Here is a 14262-nt window from a genome sequence, read left to right as displayed (position 1 = left end):
AGCCCTTTGCGTCTGCTCCCTCATTCAATCAGACCATGGCTGATCTCTTCCTGGTCTCAAATCCACCGCCCCACCTGTCCCCCATATCCCCTTAACCCGTTTTTAAAATCAGAAATATATCTATCTCTTTCTTGAAACCAATTAATGCCTCAGATTCTACCGCACTATGGGGCAGCAATTTCCACAAGTTCACCACGCACTGCGAGAAATAGTTCCTCCTCATCTCAGTTCTAAATCTACAGCTTCTCAACCTATATCTGTGACCTCTCGTTCTAGATTGCCCCACGAGGGGGAACATTTGGTCTACATTTACTTTATCAATCCCTTTTAGTATTTTATACACCTCGATCAGATCCCCTCTCATCCTTCTAAACTCACAATCTGGTGGACCTCCTGTGAACTGCCTCCAATGTCCCACATCCGTCCTCAAATAAGGAAACCAAAACTGGACACAATACTCCAGATGTGGTCTCACCAACACCCTATACAATTGCAACAACACCTCTCTACTTCTATACTCCAGTCCTTTTGCAATAAACGCTAACATGGGCAGCACGGTAGCACAGCGGTTAGCACTGTTGCTTCACCGCACCAGGGTCCAAGGTTCGATTCCCGGCTTGGGTCACTGTCTGTGCGGAGACTGCACGTTCTCCCCGGGACTGCGTGGGTTTCCGCTGGGTGCTCTGGTTTCCTCCCACAAGTCCCGAAAAACGTGCTTGTTGGGTAATTTGGACATTCTGAATTCTCCCTCCGTGTACCCAAGCAGGTGCCGGAGTATGGCGACTAGGGGCTTTTCACAGTAACTTCATTGCAGTGTTATTGTAAGCCTACTTGTGACAATGGCTAAACTGGTGGTGTAGTGTCATGTGAGGGTACATTTAAGACATGGATGTTTAAGCAATGTACCTTTACGAAAACAGTGATGTCAGAGAGTGGGTGGGGCTGAGGTCAGGTCAGCCATTTTGCAGTTTTGTTTTGCAGTTTAGTTTTGCAGTTTGCAGGAAGAAAGCAAGATGCTGGAGCTGAAGTCACCCAAGCTAATATATCTCTGCCATTCTACAGAAAATATATATATCCTTTAACCTGATGTGATACTGTTTAAAGGTGTTAAGTCTCTTGGAAGTTTGAAGGAACATTTTAAGGAGTTATTTACTGTTGCAATATTTTCTGAGTTATCTTTGAAGTAAGGGGTGTTAAGAGATCCAATGTTTATTTGCGATGTTAAGTTGAGTTCATGGAATAAACAGAGTTTTGTGTTTCAAAACCCACGTGTCCAGAATTGTAATCCCACCCCTAGGGAAAAAGCCGCGTGCTCGGAAAAGAAAAGCAACAAATCCATTAAAGGGAGGGGTTGGTTGAACTCCATGATACATTTTGGGGTTCTGAACACGCCTCGCCCATAACAGTAAGAGGGAGGGTTTCAGATTTCTGGACCACTGGGATCTCTTCTGTTGAAGGTGGGACCTGTACAAGAAGGACAGGTTGCATCTAAACTGGAGGGGCACCGATATCCTGGCTGGGGGGTTTGCTAGTGTCACTCGGCAGGATTTAAAATAGTATGGCAGGGGGGTGGGAACCAGAGCACTAGCTTAGAAGGTGTAATAACTGAATGGGAAATAGAGAACAAAATAAGAGAACAATATCACCATGTCTGATCAAACGCATTGGTTTGAAGTGTATTTGTTTCAACGCCAGAAGTATAGTGGGTAAGACAGATGAACTTAGTACTTGGAATTACGAGGTTGTGGCTACCAAGGAAACATGGTTAAAGGAAGGGCATGATTGGCAGCTGAAGGATATAGATGCTTCAGGAGAGATAGAGGGGGTTGTAAAAGGGGTGGGGGTGTAGCATTACTGATTAAGGAGCATATTATAGCTGTACTGCGGAGGACACCTTGGAGGGCTCATACAATGAGGCAATCTGGGTAGAGCTTAGGAACAGGAAGGGGGCAATCACAATGTTGGGGGTTTATTACAGTCCCCCCCCCCCCAATGCCAGCGAGAGATAGAGGAGCAGATAGGTAGAGAGATTTTGCATAGATGCAAAAGTAACAGGGTTGGTGTGGTAGGGGATTTTAATTTCCCCTATATTGACTGGGACTCACTTAGGGAATCTACGTGTTGAGCCAGAGGAAATGGGCGAGGTACTAATTGAGTACTTTGCATGAGTGTTCACCAAAGAAAGGGACTTTGCGGAAGATGATTCTTGGGTAGAATGTGTGGACAGTCTGGATCATGTTAACATCGAAAAGGAGGAAATATTGGGTCTTTTCAAAGATATTAAGGTAAATAAGACTCCTGGGCTGGATGGGATTTACCCAAGAATAAAGAAGGATGGGGCAGCAAGGGGAGGGGGGGCAGTGAGGGGGGGAATTGATCTAGAAGGGGAGAAGAAGTCATAATAGCAGAACACAGGTGAAGTAGGGCAGAGGGGAGCCAAAGGGGCCCGGGGGAATACCGGTCAGCCCAGGGAAGATTCCCAGAACAGCACCTGGGGGACCGGTATTGTGCTCCTGGTATTTTTCAATACCAGGGAGCCACACATAAATAAAAGAACAGAGAGGTTGGGTCGCCAACCACCCGGGGCCTATAGAAAACAACCTCCACCCTCCGAAACCTGCACATATGTTCTCCGGAAATTCGTAACAAATTACATTAACTCCCAGACAGAGTTTACTGCTGTCAGACCGCCATTTTGATTTGATCGGGCGCCCGCAACCCAGCGTCCAGGGACAGGCTCCCCTCCCCCGCACAGTGCAAGTGTTGACCCCTCAGCTGACAAGGGGAGCACTTCTAACCCCTCACCAAGGAGGGGCATCTTCCCACTCACCACGGGAATACCAGGTCACCCTCCCCCACACCACGCATGCAAGAGACTGACCCAACCGCCTCACCCGACAACACCCCCCCCCCACCCCCGCTCCTTTTCAGCGATCCCCCCCAGGTCCTGCACTTCAGGCTCCACCCCCTGGCATTGCCATGGTGCACTGCCCCCTGGCACCATGCCATTGACACAATGTGTATAAACATTCTGCTTCTGATTAACAGCTGCTGGACACTTCAAAGCATCTAAGAGCGTTCACATCCTCTTTTCTAACCACAGCAAGCACTGGACATTGTTGAAGTAGCTTACAGCTGTCAATCAGAACAACAATGTTTATAAACATTACAATTAATATCAATGAAGAGTACTTCAGATGCATTCAAGCATGAAGGGAAAGATAAATAAATAAATCTCTTGGTAGTTGTGCTTAAACCTGTCAATCAAAGGCCAGTTAACTGTGAAATTGAATGAATACTTAGTATTTCAAAGGACCTCAGGGGATTTATTGTGGGCTTTCTAGGATGGCTCAGACACTTTAAAAAGCTATAGTTTTCAAAGCATAGGGCTGCCGGGGCAGATGTGAGGAAAGGGAAAGTCTTCCTGCCGTGAATCTTCAACAAACTATCTGATCTGCTCATCTGTTGTCAGGCAGAGTAGCTCAGACTGAGAAGGCCACTTCAGAGTCAGACAAGAATGATTATTTTGTACAGTGGGCTGTCTGAGATCACTATGCCAAGAGCGATCTTCAGGTTGTCCAGGCCTGGACGGAGCAGTCCATACATAGGACCATTTTCCCAGAGGAGGGTCCCAGGCTCAACCCCATACCCACAGCCAGAGCTTACCGAACCCCAGGACCCCTGGGGAACCCTCTCTGTGCAGCCTGGCAGTGGAAGAGGGCACATGAACAATGGGCTAACACCCTTGACCCTCTTTGGGATCCAGCGCACCCAGACAGCCGTTGTCAATATTTACACCAAAGCCCGGGCAGTGGAGTTCCCATTGTTGGGGTTGGAGCATAATGGGGGCCGCGGCGGAGTGCAGATTCAAACTTCCAGCCTGTTACACACGTTCTAACCATTGCACTTGAGATGTTTGCATGTTCCCACTGGTGTGGGCGGGACCGGAGACTGGGGACCACCGGTCTGTCGCCCTGCACCAATCCCATTTGTGGGTCAAGGCGAGATTCCCGATCTTAACGGCGGAGAACAGAGGGCTGGATTCTCTGCACCCTCGCGCCAAAATCGCGGCCGGCGGGGGGCGGAGAATCCATGTTCCCGCAAGAAATCAGGACCGGCGCCGGTTCACCGATTCCGCGGGCCCCGAAAAACGGCGTACTCAGGGAGGACACCGCGCCACCTGGTACCAACCTGGGGCCATTGCCAGAGGCCCGCTCAGCCATTCTCCGACCCCTGACCAGCCGAAGTCCTGACAGCGTGGAACAAATGTGCTCAGTCCGTGGCCGCCCTGGTCGGGGGGTGGGCCGATCGGTGAGCAGAGAGGCCTTACAGGCGGGCAGAGAATGCTTGTGCGGGGGTTGAGGATTGGGCACGCGGCCGATCGGGGGGTGGGTCTCTTTTTTGGGTTTAGTCCGCGGTCCGAGTCCGGCATGGAGCATGGCGCAGCCGCTGGAGGACGCCGCCATGCATGTGCACGACATCCGACCTGGAAGTGCGTGGGCCATATCTGCAGCAAAAGCTGCGAGATCTACTCCACGTCCCTGATAGCCCCCTGCAGAGCTGGAAATTCATGGCCCTTTTATCCAAGTTTTTCTGGCGTAAAACCCGACCGTTTTGACGCCGGCTTGGGGACATAGTCCCAATAATGGAGAATCCAGCCCACAGAATCCCTGTCTATGGACAGGGTTCTCTAATCTGACAGGCTCCATCAGAGACCACATTAGACTCCCCCATCAGAGACTCCCAACAGAGACCCCCATCTGGCCCCCAACAAAGGCAGCACGGGAGTACAGTGGTTAGCACTGTTGCTTCATAGCGCCAGGGTCCCGGGTTCGATTCCCGGCTTGGGTCGCAGTCTGTGCGGAGTCTGCGCATTCTCCCCGTGTCTGCGTGGGTTTCCTCCGGGTGCTCCGATTTCCTCCCACAAGTCCCGAAAGAGGTGCTTGTTAGGTGAATTGGACATTCTGAATTCTCCCTCTGTGTACCCAAACAGGCACCGGAGTGTGGCAACTAGGGGATTTTCACAGTAACTTCATTGGAGTGTTAATGTAAGCCTACTTACTTGTGACAATAATAAAGTTTATTAAAAGACTCCCAACAGAGACCCACATCAGAGAGCCCTGTCTCTGCAAGCTGACAAACAATCCAGGCTGTAGGGGGAGAAATCACTGCATTTTCACGTACCCTTTCCTGACATCTGCTGCCTCAGGCAAAAGTGTTTACAGAGTTGATTTCCTCTTTCTTACAGCACAAAGCACTTACTGCTTTCAGTGTGATGAGCAGCAATCAATCACAGCAAGATTATTTAGAAATACTGTGGTTAGCATCAAAGCAGGGTAATGGAGATCTTTTCAAGCATAAAGGGAAATATAGATCAAGATTCCATCAAGCAGCTTTCTCTGGAGTAACAAAACTGCCAATCACTGGCTAATGCAATGGATTGCAATTTTAAATTGAATGGAAGATTTGAGTTTCAAAGGGTATCAAGGGATTTCAAGCCCTTGAAATGTATTTGGTTTCAATGAAGCCTCTGACACTTGTAACAGCTACTGCTTTAAAACTTTTGTTTGCAGATATTAGGGAAGGGTAAGTGAAAATGCAATGATTTTTCACTTTACTGCCTAGACTGCTCTTCAGCTTTCAGACAGGGCTCTCTGATTGGGGGTGGGGGGGGGGCTGGAGGGGAGGCGTCTCTGATGGTATTGTCTATGTTGGGGGTTTCTGCTGGCTCTCTGATGTTGGGATCTCTGATCGGTGTCTCTAATTGGGGTCTCTGATGGGAGGGCCTCTGATGGTGGGGGTCTGTTGGGAACCTCTGTTGGGGGGGGTGTCTCTGTTGTGGGGTCTGATGAGGGGCTGGGGTGGTCAGGTGGGTGAGGCAGGCTTTGTATTGTGGGGTGCCTTCCAATGGACTTTGCGGGTGGGGGGGGAGGACATCCGTTATGCACTGACCTCCTTGACTCACCACCGGGTACACCACATCAAGGCCAAGTTTGAAAATACCTGCACTAATTCACACTGCTTGAATCCTGGCCAAGAGGGCCTGGAGTATCACGGGGTGGGGGGGGGGGGGGGGGGGGGCTGGAGAATCTGGCTTCCAGTCTATGAATTGGATGTAAATAGATGCAAACGGCCCATTTACGTGGAGCTGCCAGCCAGGGCGCGTAACACGTGGCCACCGCCAGTGAGGGACCGGAACGTCGGAACTTGATCCGCTGATCCTGTTTTTTGGCCGATGTTCGGTTCTGTGCCTGATCAGGAAACCCACTATCGACAGCGAGCAATAAAGAATCTACCCTTATATCTTTACGGTCAGAGTTAGAATTATAAATACTGAACAATTGATGACTGGATCTCTGGCCAGGGTGTCTGTTGTTATTTCCATAAAAAGCCAAAAGCAAGAAATTCTGCGAAAGAGGGTCATAAAACTCCATTACAGATAGAAATTGTTCATGCGGGTTACATTTCAAAAAGTTATGTTTAAGGTAAAATAATTTGTTTGCATTCCTACCAAAGCGTGTCATTTTGTCATGGAAATGAGATGTGGGGCCCATTGTTTAATTAATGCGCTCGCTGATAAAAGCAGACAGTTCAGTTTGAGAATAGAGAGAAGCAATTGTAGCTTCGCTCTCATAAAAACCACATCTCACGGGATTGAGGGAACAGGCAAAAGGCGTGTCAGTTTGGCCTGCATTTCAAGCAGAGAAAATACTAAATTATTTATGGTATGAAAGGATGGTGGGGCTCCTTTTCAGTTTTGATTAAATGAGAGAAAGCAGCTGGAAGATTTGTCTAGCTTGAAGCCAGAGAAAGATACCTACAATGGTCCTCACAGGGCTTTGTAGCAGAATGTAGCTAGCAGAAAGAGTTTTTTAAAGCTGTGCAAAGACAGTGGTTGAGGCATTCACAGCTGTATGGTCAGTAAAGGAAACCGTGGAAGCTCATGTAGACAAAAAGCTAATGGAAAGACCCCATGCATCTTACGTGTGAGGAATAGCTGGAACACCATGGAGAATTTATGGAGGGCTGTGGCATACCTTTTGGGTTTGTTACAGGAAAAGTGAATGAACCCATAAGATTTTGTGAGATAAGGCAAGTAAAAATGTAGAATTGAGTTTATATATGCCTTTATAAGCTACAGGGTAAAGTAAATAGTGTTTATTCTGTTTAATTCTTTTTGATGTGAAGCTGTTTTTTGTATAAAAATGTTGAATCATGTGGTGTAGTTTCGGCGATTAATTGATGGGTGTTCAGATTTTGACTTTGAAAAAAAAACTAACAGGATGAAAACGCCTCCATTGCTTTATCAAAGACAACTAGTGTTGGCAAATGAATACTGACCTTGCCAGTGATGTGCCTAAGCAAAGGAAGAGGGTGGGGATTTCTACCCCATCACCCCCACCCCCAACTTCATGGCATGCTTAGCGGAATCGAAGGCATCTTGCCAGTGCCTGTTGGTGGGATATTCTGGTCCCACCGATGTCTACGTGTTTTGCGTGGTCCCGCCTGTTCTGCTGTTGGGGAATATGCCACGGGAGGGGGGGGGGGGGGGGGGCATCTTGGGCCAGACATGAAGATCCCGCCAATGGGAAGGGCTGGAAAATCCCGCCCAGAATACTTTTTTTAAAACCAGCAAAAAAAAAAGTACAGGTAAACATTGTGAATCCTGTTAATGCTTTTAGGCTTGTTTAAACACTGTTCCTACTGCAGATCACGTTTCTGGAAAGAAAAAACTTGCATTTATACAGTGTCCTTCAGAACCTCAGGAGAGCCCAATAGCTAATGAGGTGCTTGTGAAATGTAAGCAATGGAAAACCAATAGGGTGAATTTCCCCATTGAAAACGTGTTGAAACTGTTCTTGAGAAGCCTGTTGAATCAAAGCTGATTGAACCTCAATCCAAAATAAAATCCTTGCTACTGAAGCACACACCATGGCTATCACAAGACAAAGAAAAGAAAGACAGAGGATGATGTAAACTGAACAGATTTAAGCTCCTGAGAAATTGAAATATGTAAGAGCCCATTGCTGACAAAAAATTGCATTCGGACAAACTTAAACAAACGACATTCCAGTTGGCTGTAATCAGTACTTTTGTTTGCATAGCTCTTCAGGTTTTATCGTTTCATTTTAAAAGGTACCATTTTATGGATGGGATTCTTCAAGTCACCATTAACAAAATTAATATGACCTTATCTGTAACTACCAAATCATACTGACATTTAGAAGTGGCTTCAAACAGAACTTCCTGTTACACTGATGTGACAGAGCATTCTACATGTTAGGACAGTGGAGAACACCTGACCTTCCAGACATACACATTTTCTCTTGCGTCGAGGTGTAGCAAATAAAAGGTGGAATTTAAGGTCAGCGTGGTGTTTGCTCGGTGCTGCGACTGCACAGTTAGACAGACATACGATGTGGCTGCGCGCCAGACATCTGGTTTCCAAGCTGTACAAAAAAAAGCTCTTCAATTACTTTCGGCCTTCCTGCTCAAGTGATGCCAAGCCAATCAGCGGGAGCCTTTGATTAAATGGATGCTAGTTTTGGTTGTACGCGTTAAGTCCTTTACTCATTTAGTTACAACAATCAGAAACAGTTAGGAGAGTCAATGGAACAGGTGTTTACAGTAGTAGCTTGTCATCATCATCAGTACTGCCATGTCTGTGGAAAAACATTATCCGTCAATAGTGTCACATTTATCCATCAATAGTGTCACATTTATCCATTACTAGTGTCACATTTATCCATCAATAGTGACACATTTATCCATCAATAGTGACACATTTATCCATCAATAGTGACACATTTATCCATCAATAGTGTCACATTTATCCATCAATAGTGACACATTTATCCATCACTGGTGAGACATTTATCCATCAATAGTGTCACATTTATCCATCACTAGTGTCACATTTATCCATCACTAGTGAGACATTTATCCATCAATAGTGACACATTTATCCATCAATAGTGACACATTTATCCATCAATAGTGTCACATTTATCCATCAATAGTGACACATTTATCCATCACTGGTGAGACATTTATCCATCAATAGTGTCACATTTATCCATCAATAGTGTCACATTTATCCATCAATAGTGACACATTTATCCATCACTAGTGAGACATTTATCCATCACTGGTGAGACATTTATCCATCACTGGTGAGACATTTATCCATCAATAGTGTCACATTTATCCACCAATAGTGACACATTTTAGTAACTCACATCCACAGGTCAATAGCCCGCCAGAAAGATAATTCTACAGCCTCACTTTGTAACAAATCAATCTGTAGCCCTGGAGCATTGAGGATTTGGGGAGGACCATCCTTAATGACACGAAAGATTGTACAGTAAAACTGATGGGAAAATGGGATAAGACTCTCTGATATAGGCTCTGAAAGCACAGACGGAGGCCACTCGCTCCATCATGGTTGTGCTAGCTCTTTGAAAGAACATAAGAGCCAAGAACTAGGAGCAGGAGGAGGCCATTCAGCCCCTCGAGCCTGCTCCGCCATTCAATGCGATCATGGCTGATCTCGGCCTCAACTCCACTTTCCTGCCCGCTCCCCATCACCTTTCACCCCTCTACTAAAAGGTGTCACCGGGTACCATTGGACACGTTCACAATTCAGTTTGTTTCATAGAATTATGAGTGGGTTACATTTGGCCCATTGTGTCTGTGTTGGCCCTCTGCAAGAACAAGTCTGCTCATCTCACACACTTGCCTTTTCCCTGTGGCCCTTTAATCTTTCCTATTGAGATAATTATCCAATTCCCTTTAGAGGGTCATGATCAAACGTGACGTCACCACACTCTCGGGCGGAACATTCCAGATCCTAACCCTCGGCCGCTTATAAATATTTTTCTCATGCTGACGTTGGTTCTTTTGCCAATTGCCTCAAGTCTGAGCCCTCTGGTTCTGGACCATTCTGCCAAAGGGAACAGATTTCAAACACCTGCTCACTTACCTCAAAACATTCTCTGTCTGAAGGATAACAACCACAACTTCTCAGGTAAGGACAACAAATTTCCTTCCCTAAAGGACATCAGTGAACCAGATGGGTTTTTACAACAATTGCCAATGGTTTCATGATCATCATTAGACTTTTAATTCCAGATTCCTTTATATCAAATTCAAATTTCACCATCTGCCCTGGGGGGATTCGAACCCAGATCCCCAAAACATGGCTGAGTGTCCCTGGATTGCTAGTGCAGTGACAATACCACTACGCCACTGCTTCCCTTATCCGAGTACCATTATCGGACAGGCTCAATGGACAAGCTGGCCCGATCCTGTCCTGTGTATGTTCTTATTTTTGGAATTTATAAAGAAATCTGGAATTTGAGTTTTATTCGCACTTTGTCTATTTAGTCTGTAATATATGCATAATTCTGACTACACGACAAAGCTATCCACTCCACTGATTATCTCTCCTGATTGCACTTTGATTATTAAAATGTTATATTCCACAGAGGTGCCTGAAGACAGCTTGTGAACCATACTCCAGGAATAAGGCGTTCGTCTATATCTGGCAATCACAATCAACCTGTACAGCTGATCTACAGCAGGGTTGCAGTTAAAATGAACTATTTAATCAAAACAGATTAGAGTAGGAGACTGACAGCGCTCCATCTTTGTAGCAGGTGGGTGAAAGGTGTCCAATTGAGAGAGATTGCGTTTTCCACGCTCTCTCTGGAATCCAAAGTGCACCAATTTGGATGATGGTGTAGTGGAAGTGCCACTGGACGAGGAATCCAGACATGGATCCAAATCCTACTTCCCAGCTGAATGAATAAATCTGGAATATGAAGCTAGTCTCAGTGAAACTACCATGGATTGTTGTAAAATACCATCTGGTTCACTAATGACCTTTAGGGAAGGAACTCTGCCCTCCTTAGCAGGTCCCACCTACATGTGACTCCAGGCCCATAGTCATATGCCCTCTGAAACATTCAGCTCAAGGGTAATTAGGGATGGACAACAAAAGCTAGCCTTGCCAGTGAGGCCCACATACCACAAAAGACTAAAGACAAATTGTTCCTGCTACGTCTCCTTGTCTGAAGGCGGTGCCTCATATTGGATCTGGGTTCTACTTGCACCGTGGTCCAATCGCAGGCAAACTGCATCACACCCATCAGAAACATTCATCGAAATGAATGCAGATACTGAGGGTGGTGACTAATGTCCAGGCAGAATAGAGTGGGTGACTATAAATGGGTGGCACAGTAGCCACAGTTGCCTCACAGCTCCAGGGTCCCAGGTTCGATTCCCGGTTTGGGTCACTGTCCGTGTGGAGTCTGCACGTTCTTCCCGTGTCTGCGTGGGTTTCCTCCGGGCGCTCCGGTTTCCTCCCACAAGTCCCGAAACAAGTGCTGTTCGGTGAATTGGACATTCTGAATTCTCCCTCTGTGTACCCGAACAGGCGCCGGGATGTGGCGACTAGGGGCTTTTCACAGTGACTTCATTGCAGTGTTAATGTAAGCCTACCTGTGACAATAATAATAATCTTTTATTGTCACAGGTAGGCTTACATTAACACTGCAATGAAGTTACTGTGAAAAGCCCCTAGTCGCCACATTCCGGCGCCTGTTCGGGTAATGAGCCGATACGGGAATTGAACCCGCGCTGCTGGATTTGTTCTGCATTCCAAACCAGTTGTCTCGCCCACTGAGCTAATAAAGATTATCATGACAATTATTATTAAAAAGCTCGACTGTGATGCCCCAGTAGCCCCAGAGCAGATGCAGCCGACAGTGGTGAGGGGTGGCCCCAATACCCCCACCCACCCTCCACTATCCAAATCCTTACCCTACTGACACTTGCTATCAAACGCCTTGTAATGCACAGTCATGGAGTTAGCTGTAATAAGGCAAACAACACCCCAAAAATTGAGAAATGGTGTTAGGCATTGTTTCTGAAGTTAGAATCTTTTGCATCACGTTGGACATCAGCTCAGGTGACCCGAGGGACACAGTTCTTTATCAAATGGATCAGTCTGCAAATCTCATCTTGACTGAGGCATACCTGCTGAGGTGTGGGGTCATGCTGCAGGCTGTCATGAAGTTGTGTAAATCTGTCTGTGGAAATCCATTCCGCTGGCATTTCTGTAACGTGAAACCGACCGTGAGGGGTTAATCAGTGAGATCTTTACCATTAATAATTGCACATGAAACAACTCTCTGCTCGCAGAATGAGCAATCTTTCACGGTGGCTGTACAAAAACTGACCTTCCGAATCAGCACTCGAGTCTTAGTTTGATTAACAGGGGCGAGGGATCGCAGTCAACGTGGAGGAATTGGCGAGGCGGGGTCTGAACTCAGAGAGAAAATGTCACAGGGAAAATTAATGGAAGTGTTCAAAATGATGAAGCTTTTTGGTGGAGTAAATAAAGAGAAAGTGTTTCCACTGGCAAGAGGGTAAGTAAAATGATTGGCAAAAAACCCCAGAGGCAACATGAAGGGACATTTTTTGATACGGCGAGTTATGATATGGAGTGTGCTGCTCCCGGAATAGGCAGTGGAAGTAGATTCAATACAAACTTTTTGAAGGGATTATTAGATGTATACAGAAAGTCTTTGTTTATTGTTGTTTTGCTTTAATGTTGTTAAATTAATGGGGCCTGTAGTCTTGTTGAGCATCACAGCATTTGTTTAACATTGTTTCCCACAGGGGCAGCACGGTGGCGCAGTGGGTTAGGCCTGCTGCCTCACGGCGCCGAGGCCCCAGGTTCGATCCCGGCTCTGGGTCCCTGGCCGTGTGGAGTTTGCACATTCTCCCCGTGGATTTCACCCCCACATCCCAAAAGATGTGCAGGGTGGGTGGATTGGCCACGCTAAATTGCCTCTTAATTGGAAAAAATGAATTGGGTACTCTAAATTTATTGAAAAAAACATTGTTTCCCAGGCATCCTGATTGGTACTGTTTTGGAGAAGCCGATCTTGTCTCCCCAACCTCGGAGTTTCAGCCCCACCCACTCCGCCCCCCCCCCCCCCCCCCCCCCCCCCCCCACCCCGCCCGCCCCCCTGGACCTGCGTTCCAGTACAGGATCCAGATCTGATCCGGAGCTCCCACTTGCGGAGGTGCGTGCCGCGATGCTGCCGAAATGCTGAGCTGCAATCCAAGTCTCTTAAATTTAACAATAATAATCTGCCATTGGTTATAGATTGAGAGAGGGGAATGTACAACGAGACCTGGGTGTCCTTGTGCACCATTCGCTGAAGGTAAGCATGCAGGTGCAGCAGGCGGTAAAGAAGGCTAATGGTATGTTGGCCTTCGTAGCGAGAGGATTCGAGGACAGGAGCAGGGGTGTCTTGCTGAGATTATACAGGGCCTTGGCGAGGCCACACCTGGAATGTAGTGTGCCATTTTAGTCTCTTTACCTGAGGAAGGATGTTCTTGCTCTGGAGGGAGAGCAGCGAAGGTTTACCAGACTGATTCCTGGGATGGTGGGACTGATGTATGAGGAGAGATTGAGTCGGTTAGGATTATATTCACTAGAGTTCAGAAGAATGAGGGGGGATCTCATCGAAACCTATAAAATTCTAACAGGGCTGGACAGGGTACATGCAGGAATAATGTTCCCGACGGCGGGGGTGTCCAGAACCAGGGGTCACAGTCTGAGGATACGGGATAAAGTATTTAGCACTGAGATGAGGAGAACTTTCTTTATCCAGAGAGTGATGAATCTGTGGAATTCGCTACCACAGAAGTAAGTCGAGGCCAAAATATTGTATGCTTTCAAGAAGCAGTTAGATAGCTCTTGGGGCTAAAGGGATCAAAGGATATGGAGGGAAATGAAATGAAAGTGGCTTATTGTCACGAGTAGGCTTCAATGAAGTTACTGTGAAAAGCCCCTAGTCGCCACATTCCGGCACCGTTCGGGGCTCGAATAGCTCGAAATGCCGAATGGCCTCCTCCTCCTCTTTTTTATGTTTCTCTGTTTCTATCAGAGTACAGATGAGAGACCAACCACATTGCTGTGGGTTGGAAGTCATAGATTGGCCAGAGCAGATAGACGTTAGTGACCCAAATGGAGTTTTAATGACAATACTGCCACAATTACTGAGATTAGCTTTTCATTTAGAACTTAGAGAACATAGAACATAGAACATTACAGCGCAGTACAGGCCCTTCGGCCCTCGATGTTGCGCCGACCTGTGAAACCACTCTAAAGCCCATCTACACTATTCCCTTATTGTCCATATGTCTATCCAATGACGATTTGAATGTCCTTAGTGTTGGCGAGTC

At 46.7% G+C, this 14262-nt stretch overlaps 1 protein-coding gene across 4 annotated transcripts in view; it reads right to left on the bottom strand.

The window, feature by feature from the left end:
- Window positions 1-7967: 7967 nt before the first annotated feature.
- The window catches only part of LOC140426031 (mucolipin-2-like), a 98202-nt gene continuing 91907 nt past the window's right edge, over window positions 7968-14262 (bottom strand). For all 4 annotated transcript variants that reach the window (XM_072510319.1, XM_072510320.1, XM_072510318.1 and 1 more), the window contains 2 exons: window positions 12040-12119; window positions 7968-8663 (listed from right to left, as the gene is read on the bottom strand). In XM_072510319.1, coding sequence (XP_072366420.1) covers window positions 8624-8663; window positions 12040-12119 — 120 coding nt within the window. In that variant the 3' untranslated portion in view covers window positions 7968-8623. The remainder of the gene's footprint in view (window positions 8664-12039; window positions 12120-14262) is intronic.

The sequence above is a fragment of the Scyliorhinus torazame genome, chromosome 7 (genome assembly GCF_047496885.1).
Source record: "Scyliorhinus torazame isolate Kashiwa2021f chromosome 7, sScyTor2.1, whole genome shotgun sequence".
NCBI lineage: Eukaryota > Metazoa > Chordata > Chondrichthyes > Carcharhiniformes > Scyliorhinidae > Scyliorhinus > Scyliorhinus torazame.
This window is presented reverse-complemented; position numbering and strand designations above follow the sequence as displayed.